Source organism: Chiloscyllium punctatum, chromosome 26 (assembly GCF_047496795.1).
Source record: "Chiloscyllium punctatum isolate Juve2018m chromosome 26, sChiPun1.3, whole genome shotgun sequence".
Lineage (NCBI taxonomy): Eukaryota > Metazoa > Chordata > Chondrichthyes > Orectolobiformes > Hemiscylliidae > Chiloscyllium > Chiloscyllium punctatum.
In genome coordinates, this window is record NC_092764.1 from 32,478,188 (window position 1) to 32,503,396 (window position 25,209).

A 25,209-nucleotide genomic window follows, 5' to 3' on the forward strand; every position below is an offset into this window, starting at 1 on the left:
ACTGTGCCACCGTGCCGCCCACAAAGCTTGAAACCATTTTTGTTTCAGTTTTCCATAAATCAAAAAGAAGGTTGAATCTATTTGAAACTGGAAATCTGTCATCTTTAATCTTGAATAAAGTTAGCTTAATAGTAGTTTCAAATCTTTTAACTGACATTATGAAGATGTTCGTTTCAAATGCAATTTCCACTTACTTGACAAGAACAGTTGATTTACACAAACTGTAGAACCATGACAAATTACAATTAAATGACAGATAAGGAACTGCATCTGTTAACTTAGTTTCACCTGTTGAACTCTCATCACTGGAACTGCAGGAAGCCTTTCCCAGTAATAGGTTCACCATGGTGGGAGAATTGGCAACTTTGAGCGGTGTCTCGCCTTTTCTGTTACTCTGATGAGGATTCCCTCCATATCTCAACAGCAGCTTCACGACCTGAATAAATCCCAATAGCATTAATGGGTTAACATATAACAATAACATTGCTCCAAGAATAGATATACATTCTCTTGTGATGGTTAATGAGTAAATACTCAAGTGAAAAAATTACAGTTTTTAAAACTATATTTGGGCCAACTAACACTTAAACAACGCTGCAGCAGAAAAGGCCATTATTAGAAACTCCACTGCAAAAAAGATATGTTGTTGCCTTTCAGCTATTTGATTAAAGTTATGAAATTAGCACTAACTAACGTAAAAGCCAAGCTTGACACTAACAGCTAGACAAACTTTCTAGCTACCATTTTAACATATTTTAATTTTTTTTAAAAATAATTCATGGGATGTGGACGTTGCTAGCTAGGCCAGCATTTATTGGCCATCCTTACTTGCCCAGAAGGTAGTTAAGGGTCAAGCAAGTTGTGGTGGATCTGGAGTCATATGTATGCCAGACCAGGTAAGGATGACAGATTTCCTTCCCTAAAGGGCATTTGTAAACCTGATGGGTTTCTCCCCAACAATTCACAATGGTGTTACGATCACCATTAAACTCTTAATTCTAGATTTTTTATTGAACTGAAATTTCACCATCTGCCATAGCAGAATAATACCACTGTGCAACTGCCTGTCCTATGTAAGTTAAAATATAAATAGAATACAAAAATATAAATTACAAAACATTTAAAAAATTTTTGCACTGTATTTTCCAAATGTGTGTTGTGGCCCAAGCAGCAATGAAAACCTGGATCAAAAATACCAACAGTACACATATAATAATATATTGGGAGGTGAGAACAATCTAGCAGCATTACACGTGAACTGTCACCTCAACCTTCCTAGTGTGATGTAAGCTGTGATTTGTTTGCATATATATGTTGAATACTATTTCCTGCAAGCTTGTGCTTTGCTTTTGAGTCAGTAACCTGTGGGTTTCTGTGTGTCTGAAGTTAATTAGTCATTTACAAGTATTCCTATAGCCATGGTAATTTTGTTTAAACAGTCTTTGAGGCCATATTTTTGAATGAATGGGTTCGCATTCATCAGTAATGGATTTTTTAGAAATGAGAAAGGGAAATAACGGGACCTCAAGATGTGTTGGAGATTTTGAAAATGTTTATGATGAAGGGAAACAACCACAACACAGAGACAGAGACTTATGGTTTCAGTTTTACTTAAGATTTGGGCAGTCCTATCAAGTCCTTTGAATATGATGGTTGCATAGACCAGTGCCACTGAGAAGGGAAAGTTATATAATGAAATAGGTTACCTCAGAGGGATAAGTTTGTGTTAGTCCCAGACTAAATGTTTTGGGTTAAAATACTGAAGAGGTCATTTAAAGCTGAGTTTATTTAATTTCAGATATAAACATCTCCAGTATGAAGATATCTGCTGTCCTGTCTAAAAGTTGAAGTTATATGTGACTTAACCAAACTTATCGATACAGATTCTGATGTGAATATTGTACAATGCTGTTTTGGGCACTGTACCAGGTATGTGTTTTATAAACCAAACGAAAATCTGTTTTGTTTTCTTTTCAATTTGTAAAGCAGCGTTTTGGGATTGATGGCATTCTATTTTTACAGCGTAAAAATCTTTGAACGTGTATTATAATACGTGGTTTGGTTTATTCTATTTTATCTTCATTTAGTTTGTTAATAAACTTCTGTTTTATTGTTAAAACAGAATCTGCAGCATTACATGCTTATGTTTCAGTGACAGACCACTTCTTAAAACCAAAACAAATTGAAATAAGATCAGAATAAGAGTTCAAATTTGTCTAGAAATGACTTGTCTGGTGATCATATCATATGAGATGATAACACTAACCTCAGATTTTTGGTGTTAGCTGACAAGTATTTCCTCAATCTTTCAGAACTGCACATCAGGAATTAATTGGAGAAGTACAAATACATGAATTTAGTACAATTTGCACTGAAACATAGCAATCCTGTTTCCAATTGTTAAAATGCAGCCACAAAGGTATCATATAACGTTCTAATGTTAGGTGTATTTGAAAATTTTCATCATGGATTTTGTCACAACAGCATATGCACCTTTGCTGCAAACATATGTTTTGGATTTCAAGATTAAATTAAGCGTATTTGATTAAGGAGAAGGCAATGCAACTGATCAATATATCATATGGTTTTACAGCAAAATCTATTTATACGGCGATCACAGCCAAGAAACTCTTGAAAATGATCGCACACTATTTGGACATTTTTGTCATCAAAACCATCACTGGTAACGGTATTACCCTGATGTCCAGTAAGCTGTGCATGGTCAGGAAAGAGAGATCACAGCCAGAGTGAGTCACATCCTGGAATAAGTATATAGTTTGGGGAATGTGAAGGCAGCATGGGAATTTGGAGGAGAGGAACAGGTGCTTTTTGCTTGCCTTTTTGGTTCATGGTTTGGAAGATTTTTTTAGAAACATGATAAATTGAAGCCTATGATTGGGGCCTAGCACAGAAGAGTGGCATCTCAGGAAGACAAGTTGTTCTTTGGTTAATTGCTTCCAAATGGATGATAGGTTATTTTCAGATTGAAGGCTAATAAAAGAAATATTTACAGATTATAAACTAAAAGACCAGTAGGAAATTTTAAATCACAAATCATGAATCAAAATAGAGATATACTGTCATGTATTGTATCTGCATGACTTTGAGAGCTGGTGGAACCCACTGTGATGCGTAGCAAGTATTGGCTGCTCAAGGAACGTCGGCTCAGAGTCGATTACCTGAACTTCAATCACTGTGAAACATCAGCAACAGGGGGAGCTATCTGGATGCTGTGATTCAGGAGACAGTCAAACTTCGTAGATTAACTACCTCCAACTTGGCCAGTGGTCAGGGACAGGAGCATGAGATAATGAGGCACGTGCAGGGATCCAGGATCCAGGTAATGCTTAAAGAGACTCAGCCCTTGTGTTTGTTTAACAGGTTTGAGATTCTTGCTACATGTGTGGAGGACAGCCTGGCTATAGGAATGATGAGAAACTGATCATAGCACTGTGGTACAGGGTGCCATTCAAGTGTGGGGTGGGGGCAGGGGGAGAGAAGAAGAGGGGAAAAGAGAAATATAGTATGGTCAGGGGAACAGATGCCATTCTGTGGCAAGGATTAAGAGTCCTGACAACTGTTTTGGCTGCCTGCCGTTCAGGTTCAGGATATCTCATCTGGGCTGCAAAGGAACTCCAAGTGGGATGAGAAAGATCTAAGTAGTGTAGCCCATGTTGATACCAAAGATAGAAGTAGAAAAAGGAACAAGGTTCTGCTGAGAGAATATGAGCAGTGAAGGAACTAAATTAAAAAGCAGGACCAAAAAGGTCGCAATTTTTGAATTACTACCTGGAGCAACAAGAGTATTGGAATACGGTCAACAAGTTTCAAGATGTAAACATGTCGTTCAAAGATTGTTGTGGGAGAAACAGGTTCGAATTCATGGGACATTGGCACCAGTAATGAGGAAGGTCGAAGCTGCTCTGAGAGTATAGAAAGGCTCAGGAATCTAACTTCAGGCACAGATAAAGAGACAAGTTTGAGAAAGGGGGCGGTCAACGCAGAATTGAGGGTATTGTACTTAAATGCATGCACTATATGAAACAAGGTAAAATGTGCTCATCATGCAGATTGAAATTGGCTGGTATGATTTTGTGGGTGTCACAGAGACATGGCTGAAAGAAGATCAAGGTTAGGAACTAAATATCTAAGGATACACATTTTATCGAAAGGACAGGCAGATCGGCTGGAGGGTGGATGTGTCTTCTTAGTTAGACATTATTTAAATCAAAAGCAAGGAATGATAGAGTCGGAAGGTGTCAAATCAGTGTGGGTAGAGTCGTGTATAGGCTTCCTAGCAGTAGTCAGGTTGTGGAGCAGAAAGCAAATCAAGGGATAGAAAAAGCATGTAAAAAAAGGCACTTTTCCAAATTACAGAGGCTGTTAGCTAAGTTCAGTATCCGAGGACGGCCTCAAGCAAGATCTTGGGTTCACGTCACACCACAGGTGACCCCCACCATATACACTCTCACACACACTGAAACATGCACTGTCTCACACAAACAGACTCACATGGACCCTCTCTCATACAAACCCACTCATGCACGCGCACACTCACATGCACTCTCTCAAATGTACCCACAAGCGTGTGCATGCACATAAACACACCTATATCCACACACATTCACACATATAAATCTATGGGATGAATTTGCATTTGCAGATTGGTATTTGCAGATACATTCTTTTTTGTTCAAAAAGCACACAATCTGTAGACACTCAGTGTGGCATTTTATAAATTGCTACTTTGGAAATAAAACCAGTCTGACTCCAGGTTAAGGCACAAACAGACTTGAAACAAGCCTCATACCTAAATTGCATTGTCTGACTTGAGAAGTCACTTTTATACTCATAAAGCCTGAAGTTAATTTGGCCAGTCACTTGAAAAGCAATTCTGGGATTAACAAATTAAGTCAATTGAAACCTGCATTTCCATTCTAACTGATTAAAGACTTAAATCTAGATGGCTATTGTTTAATACATTCATATAAGTTGTATGACCCTTTGATCTTTTACTTATAAATTCTGTATCCGATGTAGTCTCTCTCACTAGCTGCCTGAAAAAGGAGCATGGCTCTGAAAACTTGCAATTTCAAATAAGCCTGTTGGACTATAACCCGGGGAGGATGAGGCAACCATCGCTGACAAGGGAAGTCAGTTAGTGTGAAGCCACAGGATTTGGAAGCCTTTAAAAACCAGTAGAGGATAATTTAAAAAAGTAATAATGGGAGAGAAGATGAAAGATGAGGGCATGTTAGTTATAATATAAAAGAAGATTTCAAGAGTTTTTGGTTTGATATCTAAACGGTAACATATAGGCAAGCGTGGATATTGGACTGCTGGACAATGAAGCTGGAGAAATAATAATGGTGAACAAAGAAATAGCGGTGGAATTGATTAGATAGTTTGCGTCAATTTTCACAGTTCAAGATACCAGCAACATACTCGAACTTCAGGAGAATCAGGGGTAATGACAACACTATGGCTTTCAGAGGTGTATTTTGTCCATTTTTTTTAAATGAAGAGAGGTTGAGACAGAGGTATTGAGCTATCACTTCCAAGCCAATAAACAGTGTGAGAGACCGTGGAATTTTGTTTTAAAAGTTAGAACAATAGAATCAGCATAAATGGGTGGAGTCAGATTTCCACAGAAACCAGGGTTTTAGTTTCGCTTTCAATGCTGATGTTTTGAAGTTGGTTATGGAAACTGCCATAGATCTCTCCCTTCTACCGCAAAACATTTGAATGCTCTCTCTCTGCCAGATTTTTGGTGGCACAGTGGTTAGCACTGCTGCCTCACAGCGCCAGAGACATGGGTTCAATTCCCGCCTCAGGCGACTGACTGTGTGGAGTTTGCACATTCTCCCCGTGTCTGCGTGGGTTTCCTCCGGGTGCTCCGGTTTCCTCCCACAGTCCAAAGATGTGCAGGTCAGGTGAACTGGCCATGCTAAATTGTCCGTAGTGTTAGGTAAGGGGTAAATGTAGGGGTATGGGTGGGTTGCGCTTCGGCGGGGCGGTGTGGACTTGTTGGGCCGAAGGGCCTGTTTCCACACTGTAAGTAATCTAATCTAATCTAATCTAATCTAATCTAATCTAAAATTCTTTCCTTATGGACTGAAGAAACATTGCATGTGAGACAATTTACTGCATTTGTCTTTACCAAGTGTGTGTTTATGGGATGGTAATGTACTGGAACAGCTGCTGTTTAGTAATAAAGTAACCTATTATTCTATTAAGCTTTCCAATAAAGTTAAAGTTAATCCTCTTCCTTTTATTTGTATTTGTAACTGTAGTGTAAGACGAAAGTGCATTTTGCTTAAAGCCTTGTAGTGTGACCAACTGAATCACATCTAGAATGCAGCACCTGAAAGCTGTCTGTAAATAAGGGTCTAGGCTATCTCCTTTATATATTTTGGGAGATTTGATCTGGTCCATAACAGGGGGCAGAGGTCGATGTAGTGGCCAATACTAAGGAAAGGCTGCTGGGGAAGGTGAAAGGCTTTAAGGTGGACAAATCATCCAGACCAGAATTCTAGAGGAGATAGCTGAGATGACTGTAGAGGCATTAGCCATAGAGTCATACGGCGTGGAAACAGTCCATACTGACCATGTTTCCCAAACTAAGCTAGTCCTACTTGTCTGCATTTGGCCCATGTCCCTCTAAACATTTCCTATTCATGTACCTGTTCAAACATCTTTTAAATGTTGTAACTGCACCTGCATCTACCACTTCCTCTGGCAGTTTATTCCACGTACAAATCACCCTCAGAAAAATTTGACCCTTGGGTCCCTTTTAAATCTTTCTCCTCTCACCTTAAACCTAAGCCTCTAGTTTTGGAGTAGCCTACCTTAGGGAAAAGACCTTTGCAATTCACATATGTTTTTCTCCTCATACATTTATCAACCTCAATAAGGTCACCCCTCAACCTTCTAAGCTCCAGTAAAAACAGTCTCACCTTATCCAGCCTCTCCTTATAATTCAAACCCTCCAGTTCTGGTAACATCCTTGTACATCTCTTCAGTACCCTTTCCAATTTAATAATAGCCTACCTATGGCAGGGTGACCAGAACTATACACAGTTCTCCAAAAACAGCCTAACCAATGTCCTGTTAAACCACAACATGGCATTCCAATTCCAGTACTCAAAAGCCAAAAAGAACTGCAGATGCTGGAAATCAAACAAAAACAGAAATTGCTGGAAAAGCTGAGTAGATCTGGCAGCATCTGTGGAGAGAATCAGAATTAACGTTTTGGGTCCAGTGACACTTCCTACAAACTCTGTTACTGCCAGACCTGCTCAACTTTTCCAGCAATTTCTGTTTTTGAACTCAATACTGAACTAAGGGCATTGTTGCTAAGTTTGCAGATGAGACACCGATATTTGGAGGGACAGGTAATGTTGAGAGGATGGAAGAGGTTGCAGAAAGACGTGGGCAGGTGTGGAGAGTGAACAAAGAAGTGACATACGGAACACAATGTAGAAAAGTGTGAAGTTATGCACTTCGGTAGGAAGAGTAGAGGCGTAGATTATTTTCTAAATGGGGAAAGGTTTTGCAAATCTGATGAACAAAGGGACTTGGGAGCCCTAGCTCAGACTTTCAAGTTTACCATGCAAGTTCAGTTGGCAGTGAGAAAGTAAAATGCAGTGTCAGTATTCATTTCAAGAGAGCTACAACATAACAGAGATATACTGCTGAGGCAGTATAAGGCTGTGGTCAGACCGTATTTGGAGTATTGAGAGCGGTTCTGGGCCCCGGATCTGAGAAAGAATGTGTTGACAAAGGGCTGCAGAGGAGGTATGCAGTAATGATGCCACGGAAGAAGTGCTCTCCGTCAGTACTGGATGGACCGGAGATCCACAGTCCTCACTTCATTGGATTGACATGTAATTCCAATTCCAGAGCAATATGGTTGACTCTCAATTCTCTATAAAATGGCCTAGACAGCCAGTTAATTGGCAACTAGGGAGGAGTAACAAATGCCAGCCTTCGCAGTGATGCTCATAAATCAGTTTTTTTTTAAAAACTCCATGGCCATCACATTCTGAATGGGACTTTTAGAGAGATATTCTGGACCAGAAATGGGATATGACCAATCCACCCCCAAAAGACACCCTTTTGCAATTAGCCCTTAGATGACAGTTTCATCACACAATTGGGACTTAAAAGGTTTAGTACTAAAATGGGAAGGGATGGAAGAAGGTCCAGTAATTATGGTAATAGAAATTGTCAATGGGACAAGGCATGAAATTAACTGTTTAACATGAAATAGAGAAAGGAAATTCCTAAGCACTAAACCTGTTCATCTTTATGAGATTCTTATTAACACACAGCTTTGATAATCTCGCCAAAGCTGCCAGTGATGTGAAAAAAAAAGATAAATTCTCACCTACTTGTTAGCCTAGGAAATATTGTGTATGTTTCTTTTCTAAAAATATTTTTTTGACAGAGATCAGCATGGTATATCACTGTTGGTGAATCTGTACTTAACTGAAAGACAGAAACGGAAGCACAAAAATAGGAACAGTGTTGAAACTGATTTTAAAATAGTTAATCAAAGAAATTGTAGTTTTCAATTTACTCAACAATTTGCTGCATTCCATCTTTGCCCAATTGCATTCAGGTGTTAATAATCCATTCATTTAATCCACTGTACTAAGTCTGAGGAAGTACAATATTCGATCTTCAGCAAGAAAGAATGAACACAAATTTATAAAATAGTTAAGAACTTATTTTTCATTCTCACCTATTTTAAAATAACCCATTGCTAATTTGCAATTATTGTTTAGTTAAGGATATAATTCCTTTCCACAATTCTAAAATGATTTCCTCACTTTTCTGAGCCATTCACTGTCATCTCTATGATGTGCCATGTTGACAAACTATACAAATCAAGCGTACCACCAGATTAGGAGAATTAAAATTCCTACCAACAAACATCTTCAAATGCAAATTTTGTCATCAGAGATAAAAATCCAACGTGACTGGATATTAACACAGACAACAATACTAACTTAGTCTTGCCTCTTAAATTGTTTGGGAGACCTTTTGGGCATGGGCGGGGCGGGGCAGGGCAGGGCCGGTGGGAGGTGGGCGGCAGTGTCAAGTAATACATTTCCCCAAAGACTAAGGAGATCACTTTAACTCAAGGACCCATTATTCCTGAAGATGGCTCAAGACAGAAAAGCTACATTAAGTTTAAATTATCAATGTCCCACTCAAGGGACAAACAACAATTTCAACGTCAGCCATATCAAGACAGTATACAAATTCAGGTTTTGGAAAGAGTCATAGTGTAATATGAGAAACCATGAGCTACAATCTCAGGAATAATATTATTGCTCCATTGTTACTACAGACAGGTGCCAGACGGTTCTCTTTTGATTTGTAATTTCTCTCTTCGTGCAAACAAATCATTTTCATTTTTAAAGCAGCCAAATACTAGGGGAATTTAACAATTTCTCTATAATAACCTCATTTCCATTTACTAACAAGCACAATGTACATCATACTTTTCAGCTCCTCACTCAAATGTTAATACATTGAGTGACACTGTACTGGCTCAGTTTCCTAAAATGTGCAAATGTTTTTGATTCTTTGCTTGTCCTCCAGTTTTTCCAGGGTAAAGAAACTTCACTTTAACCTCATTTGTTCTCAAAGACTTTGAATCCTGGAATATCATCACTTTGAACTCTTTTCTAGCATGAAATATCTGCATTTAAATTTACCCTATTCCTGCTTTGGATGAATCTCTTTCATTCTAACCAAACTCAAATTTCAGAAGTTATATTTTAATTGTCAGAGACAGTGCTGAAATTAAGATAAATTTTGTTGAACTTTTTTGTCTTGTAACTCTTCAGGACAATTTTCAAGAAAACCCCAAAAGTAGAAAAAAAACATACTGCATGAGAAGCGAGTGCAGATCGGTTAGTAGATGGCCTCTAAATAATCGAGGCATTGCTCTCAAGAAAGCAGAGTTGATGATTCACTGTTATCTGCCAGGAATTGTTTCAATTACAAATATTGGTATAATGCCAGATAAACAGGATTTACGATCCAAATAATTGACAGATATCTAACCCATAATCCTTCAGCTGTTCATAACAAGGTACAGATTGTACTCAACCAGCCTGAAATCTCTAAACTGGCAAGTGTCCAACATTGGATGTGATTCTATAATTGTAAAACCAATTTCTGGACAATCCAAAGTGTGTAAGGAATTACAATAAAAAAAACCAAGATGGTGGCAGCGTAGCAGTGCAGCTAGCGGGCTCTTCTGCCCAGGAGCCTGGAGCTTGTCTACTCCATCTGCTTTCTACTTTTTCTTCTTTCTTTGCATTTTCTTAATGCTTTCATTCATTATCTTACCTTTTGAACTTATTCAGCTGAAGGAGTCTTCTCTTGACCCAGGCCCAGAGAAGAGGTGGCTTCAAGCCCTGCATGGCTGTCTCAGCCTGGCGCGGTGGTCTTTCGTTGTGATGGCCTCATCCCGGAGGGACGGTCTCAGCCTTGCATAGCAGTGTCGTGATTTGGCAATCTTGTCCTGGCATGAAGGTCTCTGCTTCTTTGGCCGTGGCTTCGGGACGTGGTGATTTCATTCAGTCCCAGCATGGAAGACTCGTTCCAACATGGAGGCCTTGTATTCCAGCCTAAAGTGGCAGTTTCCCGGAGCAAAGGTCTCGGCTTGGCATGGCAGTCTCCTCCCCACGTGAAGCTCTCGTAGGTGTGGAGGTCTTCTTTGGCAGCAGCTTCCAGGTAATCCAGCATTTGTTACCTTAATCAACTTCGCCTGAACTGCAACTGATCTGAGATGAACTCTCATTTAATTTTTACTTTTTTCTTCTTTTTTCTGACTTCTGTTGTTAATAAAAGGGCCATGGTATGGCAACTTATAAAACTTTTCACTTTTTTGTAAAAACAAACGTGACAATAAATTGCTATTCTATGCTATTTAATAACACTCAATTTAGGACTATGAGTTAGGCTTGTAGTGTAACACACTTGTGTGTACTTAAAGATATATAGATACAAAGGTCCCTGTTGCTTTTCAAAAAAGACAATGTTTCAGCTCAACAAAATAGGTGATACCTATTCTCTGGTCATTTCTCATGGCAGAACACCCTAACCAGAGTCAACCTGCCTTGTTTAAATTTATATAAAGATTGGCAGTTAACTATCAATCACCTTTAAATGGTGCATCCTCAATGGCAATGCTTCGACCAAAATCCGCTCACCAGTGTTCTCTAATGCAATACAAAATGCTGATTTTTTCATGTGTTTCAGTACAAAATCAAAAAACTTCAACAAAATGTGCCCTTTTTTTCAGCACCATTGATATAAAAAAGCATGGATGTTTGGATCCAGTTGGATGGGTACAAGTAAAGCCACATTTGGAAGATCACATGCGTTGTCAGTCTCTTAGTTTAAGGCAGAACATGATAGCATTAGAAATGATTTTGAGAAAGACCAATTTGTGGGATGGGGGGTATTATCTTTGAGGACATGTTGGATAGGTTCGGCCTGTATTCAATTGAGTTTAGAACTCATTCAAACATGTAAAATCCTGAGGGTTTTGATATGATAATTGACCAGGGGCATAATTTAAAAATATAAGACTTCATTTAAGTCAGAAATGAGCACAATTTTTTTTTTCTCAGTCTTTACATCTGTTGAACTCTCTTGCCTGGAGACCAGTTGAGGCAGGGTTGTTGACTATCTTTAGAGGATAAGTAGATAGATTCTTGATTAACAGGGGATTCAATGATCATCTGAGGTAACTGGTAAAAGTGAAGTTGAGACCACAATCTGATTAGCCATGATCATGCTGAATGTTGAAATAGCTTAAAGAGGCCAAATGGCCTAGCTCTGCTTCTAACTTGTATGTTTGTACATATGAAAATACTTTGGACATAACTTCTAAATGCTATGAGAAAAACTGTCTATGCATTTTATGTCTGCAAGTAAGAACCCACGAGAACTATTCACAACCTACAAACACTCCAAATTGTCTTAAAGCTAAATAAGAATTTTTTTGAAATGTAGTTATGTAATATTACAATATTAAAAATGTTATAACATAATCAGAAAATCTGTTTCAGTGGTATTGGTTGACAAATAGTTATCAGTGAAGACACTGGGGAGATTTTCTTGTTCTTTTACATCCTTCTAAGGGAGCATATATGATATTTATCCTAAATGTCATCTGGAAGGTGGCATCTTTCACAGTGCAGAATTCCCTCAGTACTGAACTGAATGTGATAGAACTACATTTTTCAGCAGCAAGACATGAATTTGCAATTTTCTTACTTGGAGATAAATGCGCTCCATTGAGTCACAGCTAACAATGTTTTATTCTCCCTTAATGTAATCCAAGAGTTGGCACTTTTATTATTGTTGTGAAATAATAAATGGAGAGATGTTTGGGGTCCTACAAAAACACCACTATGAATATCCCACAAATATCAAATTATAAAAACTATCAACCGGTTTCTACCTTGGGCGGCACAGTGGCAGGCACTGTTGGTTGTCTCACAGCACCAGGGTCCAGGTTCAATTCCAGCCTTGGGCGACTGTCTGTGTGGAGTTTGCACATTCTCCCTGTGTCTGCGTGGGTTTCCTCTGGGTGCTCCGGTTTCCTCCCACAGTCCAAAGATGTGCGGGTCAGGTGAATTGGCCATGCTAAATTGCCCATAGTGTTAGGTGTATTAGTCAGAGGGAAATCGGTGTGGGTGGGTTACTCTTCGGAGGGTCGGTGTGGACTTGTTGGGCTGAAAGGCCTGTTTCCATACTGTAGGGAATCTAATCTAATCTACCTTCTATTGCAGGATCAAGTGGTTGAGATGTGCATAGTTTAGTAAATTTCAAGTGCAAAGACGAAGGAACTCTTCGAGGGAAACACCACCTTTTCTAGATTTGTAATCACTGCACTCAGTACTCCATTATGAGCAACCAATATATTAAAGTCAATTCAAACAGCAAAGCTTTAAATACATGAATTATCAACTGAAACAGACCTTACGATGACCATTATTAGCTGCATCATGGAGAGGGGTGTCATCATCTAGGCCTTTTGTATTGACTTCAGCACCTGCTGCAAGAAGTTGCTTAGCAACATCATAGTAACCTCTGTTACATGCTTCATGGAGTGCAGTCCATCCTGAAAATATAATCAAAAGCAACATAAATATACCAATATTATTTGTTAATGCACATTTATGTATTTTTAACTTCTTAAAAAATAGTCCTCTCCAACCTCAATAAACAAGCAATATGAACAGATTAACCTCATACACTGATTTTTTTTTTAAAAGGCAACAGATGAGGAGAATAGCAGTTGAAAACATGCCTTAAATGTGTGGAAGCACAAGGTGCAAACTGAATGGTCAAATTGCACATTGTAATGAGAACCACTGCATTTTTTGGTCAACTAAATACAGTTCTACACAAGCAAAACTCAAAGTAATGTCATCAGCTGACCATGATAAAATGTTGCATTTGTCAAGCACAAACTACTTTTTTTGGAAGACGAGTATAGAGAGGACTCAAAGAGCTCAGCTATTCCAACTTTTGGGTACAGAACCGACAAATGGCAGCTGAGGGAAACAGAGCTTCTCATGGACATTTAGATGAAACTCCTGCAACAGCTACTGACTAAACATGAGCTGCTTAGCTCGATTACATCAACTGTGATCTGTGGGCTTCATGTGGCTGAGTTACATAGCATTTAGCCTTGCTAACACCAGACCAGTTTCTTTGATCAGCTTGGGACCTGTGTGTCCCAGTCATTGGATCGGATCAAACCATGCTTGCAGAGCAGGATGCTCGTGGGTTTAGAATTCATGTATATAAGGACAGACTGGGCCAGCAAAGTTCTCTGCGGCTTGGAGCTTTTTGGAACAGAGGAAACAGCGTGATTTTAAGGATGGCTATGTAAACAGTGATAGATGATGTCAAACCAGGATCAGAGGGTATTTTGCCTCATTTCCAATCTCTTCAATTCACCATAAAAGTCTGATACAGATGTTTTTGGTGGACATTGACATATTTTGCTTTTATTATAGTATATGTACACTATTTCTCCATCTTTTTTCATTCTATTTAGCTGTCATTGCTGGCACTGCGGTATACTGCAGTGACATAGGTTTGGCATTGATGAAGTAATTATCTTTATTTATTTATCAGTTATGTATAGCAATTGTACCACAGAAAATTTCTGCAATTACAAAAACTATTTAAAAAAAGAGAGTATTTTGAACTGACAATTTGACCTACAGGGTAGAAGGAAAACAGCCTTAATCTACTCCTTCCCCTCCCCTTGCTTTGAAATATCTCTCAAAGCTGAACTGTTAGCGATGATTCAAAGCTCTAACAAAAGTTTTGTTTGCTGCAACCCAAGAGTTGAAAAAGAGAGAATTCTGAATCAACTCTGGTGTCCCAAAAGAATTATCCCACCTCCAACTGTAGACTGATGACTTCAATAAGAAACTCCAATAACAACAGCTACTGGGTCGAAAGTGGTCCTTCTGAGTAAATCCTTTGCACAATCTGAGAACATTTTTTCTTCCCGGACTTTGACCAAGTTTTAAGATCTGATGGCCTTTCAGATTTTGGCTTTTATTTATGTGAGGGGGGTTGCGTGTGTTGTTTTTGCATTAGTGGGTAATTGGGTATTTTTAATTTTAAACTTTGTTTTCATAATCTTTGTCAGACCAAAGTTTTAGACATAAAACAAACATTTTATCTTTTAAAGGAAGGAACCTAGCTGGCTTATTTCTTACACCAAATTATACATAAAGAAATTTCTAGGGGCGGTACAGTGGCTAGCACTGCTGCCTCATAGCGCCCAGGGACCTGGATTCAATTCCAGCCTCGGGCCTCTGAATATGTGGAGCTTGCACATTCTCCCCGTGTCTGGATGGGTTTCCTCCAAGTTAGGCGAATTGGACATGATAAATTGCCCATAGTGTTCAGGGATATGTAGGTTAGGTGCGTTAGTCAGGGGTAAATATAGAATAGGGCAGAGGAATACATCTGGGTGGGTTACTCTTCGGAGGGTTGGTGTGGCCTTGTTGAGCCAAGGGGCCTGTTTCCACACTAGAGATTCTATGATTCTTTTTTATACATAAATTAAAATGATGAGGTTTCTTTCCTTTTAAATTCAAACTGCTATAACAAATTCAGGAGTGGAAATAATACAGCAGGTATTCATTCCTCCTGACCTGGTCCCAAAAGTCAGCTCAACAAACCTTTCATTAGGCACTTTCAAGTCCTCAGAGCTTAAACAATGAGTTCAGCAATTTCATATTGTAACCTCTGCTTGCATTTTAGGTTTGGCTTGTTTTATTGTTTCTGCTTTTCAACAAGAAATGTTCATTATTCTGTCATTTATGCTTCCTCAAGACATAGCTTTTGCATTTTCAGCTGGCAGTACTGACTTTCTTCACCTCGAATTCTCTATTTTCCATATCTCTCAAGTTCTCTATTGTTCTTTTCTCACCATCCCTCCTTTTGCTACTTAAAATTTATTCCATCTCTAATAATAATCAGTTCTGTTCAACTGCATTCCTCTCTCCATTGACAAGTGTGAAGTAATTAAAATATAGATTACTCCTATGAATGCTAATGTGCATTGTACAACATTTTATTTTCATATTATAAATGTAGTTCACTCCCATTTTCTCTACATATTGTCTGACAATTCCCTCTAGCTAACAGAATTCAAGCATAGTTAAATTGTCAAATTAATTCCTGACAGTAATATTTGTCAATAGCTCATTTGATAAATTTATACTTAGCTCAAGCTGTCACGATATAGTGCTGTGGACACAGATTTGCTCCTTTTAGCATTGTTTCAAAAAAATACAAGGGTCTATTAAAACACGGGAAAAAAATCCGCACAAAATTCCAAACATTCAGCACTTTGAAGGCTTCTTTCAAACATGCTTCCATTTTTTTGGACCTTATTTACACTTATTTTTAATATATGGCATGTTGCGGCTGGATACATGTTTAAAATCCACAACTCAATTTTGTACGTGTCGTGTATTCCATACAGTGATGGCGTTGCCCACAAACACCACCTTTAGCAATAAGAATGTCCCCTTCTCAGCTGATATCCAAAGAGGGCATTAAGAAGAAAATGTAAGGACTCTACACTTGTTCAAATCAAAACTAAATATTGGAGATCTGAAATAAAATCAGAGAATGCTGGAGAACCTCAGCAGATTCTGCAACACCTATGAAGAAATAAAGAGTCCTGCTGATGGAATTTCTCTTTCTATCCAGAGCCTTCAGACTTCCAAACACTTCCATCAATCAGATAGCAAATTGCTGCATTACAATTCAGTGCATAACTCTTTGCTAATACTAAGATTTCCAAATGAAACTGATGTCGCATCTGATAGTTACATTACCTGCAAAGTCTTTTACGTTTACATCTGCACCTTCACTAATAAGTTCTTTTATCCGCCGTGCATCTCCCCGGATGGCAGCTCTGTGAAGTCGTGTCTCACCACGCTCGTTTCTTTTATTTACTTTGTCTTTGGTTTTGGAGGCAGAACTTGGTGTTCTCTTTTGTCCAAGAATCGACTGCGAGGGATGCTTTGGAGTACGATCTGTACAAAACATAACTATTTGATTAGCTGTAAGCTAGCTATAATTAGGGGTTATCAACTCATTTTGATCCCTTGGACAAAGAAGAAAACTAAATTGGGTAACCACATTTATCTGGAAGCTTCTTCAATCTTTTGGGCTGCATAATTAATTTTGCTTTTATAAATGCTTGATGAGCTATATTTAAGCCTGATGCAACAAGTACAGAGCAACGAAATACACCATTAACCGCAACAAAATAGGCATTCTATTTCTGGGCTAACAATAGGAAGGCCAAGACTGAGCAATGACAACCATCTTGAAAGCAAGTAGGCAGTGCCAGAGCCGGAGGAAGGGCACGACAGCCAGGTGGAGCGTGGGTACGAGCACGACATTCAAACAGTAATTACTCATGGACAAACTCAACAAATAGACTGTTTTCAATATGTTCATGAGAGATCTTTCTAAAGAACAGTACAAAGAGACTACAACTTCTTGAGTAAACAGCACAGATTAGCAGGTCCTGGATGTTCAAACTTTGAGTCATTGGACTGTCCAGTGTGGACATGACATTGTCAGACATCAAAATCCAGAAGTAGACAAGTACCCAAATTCTGAAGCAGCTGCTGAGTCACAAACCACTTGATCAGACAACACAAGAAAACATACAAGTACGAATGGAACTCATGGAATCAGCTGTATACTAGTTGGATAGAGAATAGGAGATAATGATCTGACAAGGGATAACAGGATAAGACACAATGAGGTGCAATGACTGGGATGAATTAAAGACTAACCATGCAAGATGCAGAGAAAGCATGCAAAGTTTGAGTAGATTTTCCAAGTTTGAGAAAACAAGAGTTCGTGGCAAAGAAGCAGAGTGGTATATTGATTGGAATTGTGGACAGATTGGGAATCTACATTTTAAGCAGTAAAATTACTCCTTTACAAACTACCCAACCACCAGAATCCCCCAATCTATTTTCCCAGCACCTCTGAGAAAAAAGGAAGTATAGATTAGCACTGAAGTTATTTACCAATTTCAAGGTTAAGTGATTGAAAAATGTCAAGAGCATTGATGTACTGCTCCTTGAATTTACTGTGAGCTTTTCTGGATTAATAGAGAAGACTAAAGAAAATTAGAAGGCAGGAAGGAGATCCAAAGTAACAGGGAGGGAGTTTAGGATCACATGTGTGAAGCATGGAGACAATCAGCAAAGTAATGGCCTAGTCTGTGTTTTATCTGGACCAATTAAAAAAAGGAGAAAGTGAGGACGGCAGATGCTGGGGATCAGAGCTTAAAAATATGTTGCTGGAAAAGCGCAGCAGGTCAGGCAGCATCCAAGGAACAGGAGAATCGACGTTTCGGGCATAAGCCCTTCTTCAGGAATGAGGAAAGTTTGCCAAGCAGGCCAAGACAAAAGGTGGGGAGGAGGGACTTGGGGGAGGGGCGTTGGGAATGCGATAGGTGGAAGGAGGTTAAGGTGAGGGTGATAGGCTGGAGAGGTCGGGAAGAAGATTGCAGGTCAAGAAGGTGGTGCTGAGTCTGAGGGTTGGGACTGAGAAAAGGTGGTTGGAGGGGAAATGAGAAAGCTGGAGAAATTTGCATTCATCCCTTGTGGTTGGAGGGCTCCTAGGCGGAAGATGAGTCGCTCTTCCTCCAGAAGTCGTGTTGCCATGGTCTGGCGATGGAGGAGGCCAAGGACCTGCATGTCCTTGGCGGAGTGGGAAGGGGAGTTAAAGTGTTCAGCCACGGGGCGGTTGGGTTGGTTGGTGCGGGTGTCCCAGAGGTGTTCTCTGAAACGTTCCACAAGTAGGCGGCCTGTCTCCCCAATATATAGGAGACCACATCGGGTGCAGCGGATGCAGTAAATGATGTGTGTGGAGGTGCAGGTGAATTTCTGATGGATATTGAAGGATCAATTGGGGCCTTGGAGGGAAGTGAGGGGGGAGGTGTGGGCGCAAGTTTTGCATTTTTTGCGGTTGCAGGGAAAGGTGCCGGGATTGGAGGTTGGGTTGGTGGGGGGTGTGGATCTGGCAAGGGAGTTGCGGAGGGAGTGGTCTTTCTGGAACGCTGATAGGGGTGTGGAGGGAAATATATCCTTGGTGGTAGGGTCCGTTTGGAGGTGGCGGAAATGACGAAGGATGATCCGATGTATCTGAAGGTTGGTGGGGTGGTAGGTGAGGACCAGTGGGGTTCTGTCCTGGTGGCGATTGGAGGGGTGGGGTTCAAGGGCGGAGGAGCGGGAAGTGGAGGAGGTGCGGTGGAGAGCATCGTCAACCACGTCTGAGGGGAAATTGCGGTCTTTGAAGGAGGAGGCCATCTGGGTTGTTCAGTATTGGAACTGGTCCTCCTGGGAGCAGATGCGGTGAAGGCGAAGGAATTGGGAATATGGGATGGCGTTTTTACAGGGCGCAGGGTGGGAAGAGGTGTAATCTAGGTAGCTGTGGGAGTCAGTCGGTTTATAGTATACATCCGTGTTGAGTCGGTCGTCTGAGATAGAGATGGAGAGGTCTATGAACTTTTTTTTAATATCAAAAATCTTCTGCCTAGGAACCGTCCAACCACAAGGGATGAATGCAGATTTCTCCAGCTTCCTCATTTCCCCTCCCCCCACCTTTTCTCAGTCCCAACCCTCAGACTCAGCACCGCCTTCTTGACCTGCAATCTTCTTCCCGACCTCTCCGCCCCCACCCCCTCTCCGGCCTATCACCCTCACCTTAACCTCCTTCCACCTATTACATTCCCAACGCCCCTCCCCAAGTCCCTCCTCCCTCCCTTTTATCTTAGCCTGCTTGGCACACCCTCCTCATTCCTGAAGAAGGGCTTATGCCCGAAACGTCGATTCTCCTTCTCCTTTGATGCTGCCTGACCTGCTGCGCTTTTCCAGCAACACATTTTTAAGCAATAAAAAGAGGAGACAACATAGTAAGCACTGAATGCAATATAGTATGTCAGACAGACAGCAATTAAGTTACAGCCACACTTTGAAAGTGTCTTCGGGTCCATGAATATTGGTTTGGAGGGAGTGTATGGTATTTGCATCTACTGTAAGAGGACAATGATGAATTGCTTGTTACACCTGACATTTCAACTTTGCCCTCTTGGATGCTGCATCTTGCAGTGTATTCCACTACTATTTTCTTTCTGGTATCTCTAGTACTTTGATATTGTGCATTGACGTGTCTATACAATCAAATTACTAGTAAAATTAAGAATACTGTGTTCGCAAATAGAGTTCCTGTGGTTCTAAGATATTGAGGTGGCTTTTAAGTGTGTGACCACCATCTCTTGGCAATTTACATGGGACAAAGGTTAAACTTAAGATGGGCATTACAAAAGAAGCAACTAGATAAAACATTGTGCTGCCACCCTCCACCACCCTTTTCAAACAACTACTAAAAGAAAATGCAAACCTGGACTGTTTGTTGATTCTTCTGCCGTCATTTGCATCAGCAAAGCAACTTGTTGTCGTTCTGAAAGTGGACAGCCAGCTCTTATTCCTGCTCCAAACAATCCACACTTTCGGACTCCAGCCTCCTTCTTCACTCGTTTCCGCTCTGGACCTTGCTTTTCTGCAAGCAAAGTTGAAAAGGAAATAATTTTATTTGAGGGATGAGATGTTAATTGCTACAGAAAATATACCAAAAGACCTCAAGCATACTTATTCTTCTGCAGTATTTAGATGTTTTCTGTCTTCTGACGGGAGTCACTTACCTTGAACTGCCCTTCACTTGTGGACATGAACACGGAAGTGTTTCAATAGATTATTTGACAATGTTGAACAATACATCTGGGGCTTGTCCTTGATCCACATGTACATATTTCTTACAGATCACGAACAGGGCAGCTATCAGTATTGTGACCAAGCTGATTTTTAATTTCCTCTGTCCTTGCCAATTGTATGTTGTATTGGCTTACAAATAGTATTCTACAATATATTAAAGTTTGACTTACAAATGGTATTCTGCAAGATATTAAATATTACATCAGCAGTGATCCTTGGCTATCAAAAACTGGAGACAATTTTGGAATGTAAATTTCTAAAATCCAGATAAACGCCAGAATCTCATGATACAAACATTTTGATTTAGTCATTTTAAAATTGATTATGGAAACCATTACAAGCAAAACCAATAGCTTTCCACATCATAAAAAATTGTAAAAGTAATGTGTAATGTTATCACAGTGATGGATAACAATCTTGAAATTATGTTGTAATGAAAACAGATGAGTTATTTCTCACTGTAGTCAATGGTGTACACCTAACAGCAAATGTATCAGCAGAGGTTGCCTTCTTCAATTCTCAGCTATATTTAGTTCTCTAATTCAAAATTCATCAACACTTGAAATATGAATAAAATTATTAGCAAATCCTTTCGTACCACCTTTAGGAAATTACCACCATTGGTTTAGAGAGCAGTTAAGTACAAGTGTATGTTCTCAGTCCAAAAACCCAACCCTTTTGTAAAATCTGGGTGGTAGGTATTTATAGTTAGATAGAAAAAAAATACAGCAATTTGAAAATCAGGAAGTCAAGTTACTTGAAGCATAGTAGTCTTGTTATTGTAAACAAGGAATGAGAGAGACAAAACTTAGATGCTGCAACACGATCACTGACAGAAAGCTCCACTAACACTAGTTTACATAGATTGCTCATGAACGTGGGCATGAGGAATGAAAAAAAAACTGTCCTGAACTGTATGAAATTATTCCTCTAACCATTAAAGGCTAGATTCAATAAGAAATTAAGAATGAAATTCAACTCAGTGAATCAGTGCATAACAATAAGCCAGGAAATAAATGAACGCGTTAACAATACTGAATCTGGAGACACAATTTTAAATTCTTGAATGACAAGAAAGATTTTATTACTTGTCAAGTTTACACAGGGTGAACTGGCACTAAATTGCAATATAGTTTATTCAGTAAAAGGGGAAAGAATAAAACAAGATTGAAAACATACTTGATATTTTTGTTTGAGATTAGGTGATTTTGCATTCCTATTTATGTAGAATCAAAACTATATGCTACCAGCACATTTTGAAAGAAAGACTGCACATATCTAAAGATGAATTTCCGATTGGGAATTAGCATATTGCAATCTGGTATCATGATCCTCAATTGTTTTTGCTAAACAGAGAAGAGTTCAATAGGCAAGGACGCGACCATGGATTTCAACACTAGCTTTATCCAGGCAAGGGGTCATGAAGGAGAGAACATCACTGACAAAATGTTTAACATTTATCAATTAAAAATTACTTCATTTAAGAGAAAGCACGTCAATTTGAAGGGTCTGTTTCCATGCTGTACATCTCTATGACTCTAAATAGAACCACAATAGCACCAGAAACAGGCTCTCATATGACGGGAAAATCAAGAGCATTTGAGTTTAGGTATACGCAGTAAACTTTCACAAAAGCTCACAATCACCATCAAGGACAATTAGGGATGAGCAGTAAATTCTGGCCGGGCAAGTGAAGCCAACATCCCCTCAGTAAATAGAGAAGATGAGGGATAATTATATCTAATTCTGGTCACCAGTCAATATGCAAAACTACAGAAATCATAACATCAGCTACAGAAATTCAATCTACAATGTAGATCAATGGAATACATCGTTACCCACCACATCGTTTGATACTAAAAATAATTTATAAAAACCAATCTCATAATTATAGACGTGTGCAGCGTAGGGGGTTATAGGGCTCATCATGTCTGTCCCTGATCTTTGAAGAACAAACCAACTAGTACAACAGCTTGGTAGTCCTTTCATTTTTAAGCACATATCCAGTGCATTTAAAAACAATACTATATGTGCCTATCACTCTTTCACATAGTGGATTCCACAGCACAATCCTGTGCATTAAAAACTCTTCCCCTCTGATTATTTTGATAATAACCTTAGTCTGTTCCAATGGTCCCATACTCATGGAAAGCCTTTTCCTTACTTATTCCATCAAAATGCTGAATAATTGTTAACATCTATTCATCCTGTGCTTTACTAAGAACAATCTAATCTCCACTACTCTCACCATAAATGCTACAAGTCCCTCATCCCTTGTACAATTTGTTTCAACCAAAGATGAATCAGCTCTCCTCTTAAATCTTCTTTGAGGCTCATAATAAATATTTACCTTTCATTTTCAAATGCAGCCATATCACACTTCAATGAAAAAGTCAAAATTTAGGTGTCAACACACTGTATTGGGTGAAAGGAGGAGGAATAACTTTCCTACTTATTAACCAAAGAAAAGTAATTAAAACAAAATCAGAAACTGTCATGTCTCACTGGGGTAATTTGCTGGAAATCAAGCTCCATTATTTTTAATGGGGTCACAAATGCAAATATTTCATTATCCACAGAACGGCCCCACAGTCTAATTCAGGCTAAAAGAATACGCATACCATGTCTTTTCATTGATACAAAATAACTATTTATTGTAAACAAACTGTTTTTAACCAACAGCAAGAAAGTCACACGAATTGCTAGTAATTCACACAAACTTCAAACGTAACCATTTTCAATATCCCATACAAACAAGATAGACAAAAAAACCAAATATAAAAGCAGTTTGAAAATACCAATTTAGATCACCAGTTGCTGAATTGCTTTCTTCAATTCCTTCCAGATTTTAGCTGATGAAATAAGGTTGTTTTCACACCGATGCTGGCTTTCATTCACTGGTTGAGAATTTGCTTTTTTCAGGGTCTCAGAAGGTGGCTTCCCTCTTTCTCCTTTCAACAGGGTAATTTGCAAAGAGCAGTTTACAGGAAAGTGAGCAAGAACAACTATTTGGAAATTTTCTGTCACTTCTCGACACAGCAGATAAGAGGGAGAGATTGAGATGCTTCCACTTTACGGGCTAGAAGTTTCTACTCTATTGTCCACCTGCTCAGCTGTAACCATTTGCCCAAAAGGTTCATTTTATAAAATCAACGTTTTGGAGATGTTATAACATCCCTTCTGAGCAGGTTCAGAATTTGGACATTCTAGCCCAAAGGGAGGGGCATAACCAGTGTACTTGAAGATTCCTAGGCCAAGTGGGTGTTACCATGCTGCGCCCATAACATTCAAGGAACTCTCCCTGGCAAAACATACAAATATACACAAAATTACACAGGATCTCCAACCTGAGTGAAGAAAATTCTCATGTCAGTCCAAAATGGTCTCCTTTAAATTCTGAGACCATGACACCACTTTCCAGACAGAGAAAACATCATTCCTGCATCCAGTTTGTTAGCCTCATCAGAATATTCTCACTTATTCTTCTAAACTTCTGTAAATACAGAGGCAGTCAACCCAATAATGTTGACTCAAAGCTTTCAGGACCACACAAAAGTTTAATTAACCTCTATTTTTACCTTAGCCGGCGAGAGGTCCGAAGTCAATACCAGAATAAGTCAAGCTCTCACTTGATGGACTCTCATCGGACCTCTGTGGACAGCATAAAAGCAGTATAGCTTATGCCCTCATATCTCTCAACCCATACTTTTCATGAGTGATCAACAGATAAGCAGTGCAGTTAACAATATTCCATTGAATAGTGGAAGCAGCCCAAGCCCCAGCTGCAGCCTTCAGCTTGTGCAGACACAGACACACATTTTAAAATTTATGGCACATTGTTACTTCAGCAAAACTTTTAACTATTGCCTCCTTTTGATCACTTCATAATCACACAGAACAATAGCAATTGGATATCAGTAGCCACAAGCATCTTAATAGGAGAATGCAGGCAATTACAGTAAGTATTATAATCCCAATATGTAACAACATGCCCCCAATATTCCCAAGACTCCCAAACGGCCACCATCTTGTTCCACTATTGAACCCATGTATGTCATTACCTTGGATTTTCTGGCTTTCTTGGGTAATGTGCTTGGAGAAGTGGGTAGTATTAGTTGATTTGTCAGGAATAGAAGTACAACATTCCTTCCCTATAATGGTAGATGTCCCTCCTTTTTCTGCCAGGATAATGTCTAGGGCCATTCGATTTTTTTTTAGACTACTTACAGTATGGAAACAGGCCCTTCATCCCAACAAGTCCACACCGACCCGCCGAAGCGCAACCCACCCAGACCCATTCCTACATTTACCCCTTCACCTAACACTATGGGCAATTTAGCATGGCCAATTCACCTAATCTGCACATTTTTTGGACTTTTTTGGACTGTGGGAGGAACCCAGCACCCAGAGGAAACCCACGCAAACACCAAAAGAATGTGCAAACTCCACACAGTCAGTCGCCTGAGGCGGGAATTGAATCCGGGTCTCTGGCGCTGTGAGGCAGCAGTGCTAACCACTGTGTCACCGTGCCGCCCACGGATTTTGTAGGACTATCTGCCATATTGCAACCATTTCAACAGATAATTCAGTTACGTGCATCTGAGTATCAGTCAATGCCCTTGCTGTATTGTTAGCTAGTTCCTCTAGGGCAGCTGCTAAGTTAATTATCTCTCTGAAAGTCCAGGCAATTCCGTAAGGGGAAGGAGGATCATCCAGAACCATTCCCATTCAGTTACTGCCCTTCACTGTCGACCCCAATGAGGATATTCTTCGGAGTGACTTAAGATTTGTATATGAGGAACTAAATATGCTAAGTAACAACCACCCTTTC

General features: G+C 39.5%; 1 protein-coding gene across 6 annotated transcripts in view; it reads right to left on the reverse strand.

The window, feature by feature from the left end:
* ankrd11 (ankyrin repeat domain 11) overlaps positions 1 to 25,209 on the reverse strand; it is a 205,559-nt gene that overhangs the window by 44,638 nt on the left and 135,712 nt on the right. For 4 of the 6 annotated variants that reach the window (XM_072596077.1, XM_072596076.1, XM_072596078.1 and 1 more), the window contains 4 exons: positions 20,008 to 20,166; positions 16,413 to 16,613; positions 13,014 to 13,156; positions 289 to 436 (listed from right to left, as the gene is read on the reverse strand). In XM_072596077.1, coding sequence (XP_072452178.1) covers positions 289 to 436; positions 13,014 to 13,156; positions 16,413 to 16,613; positions 20,008 to 20,166 — 651 coding nt within the window. Of the gene's footprint in view, positions 1 to 288; positions 437 to 8,389; positions 8,466 to 13,013; positions 13,157 to 16,412; positions 16,614 to 20,007; positions 20,167 to 25,209 lie in introns of those variants that run through there. The other 2 variants (XM_072596081.1, XM_072596080.1) reach the window with 2 other exon arrangements.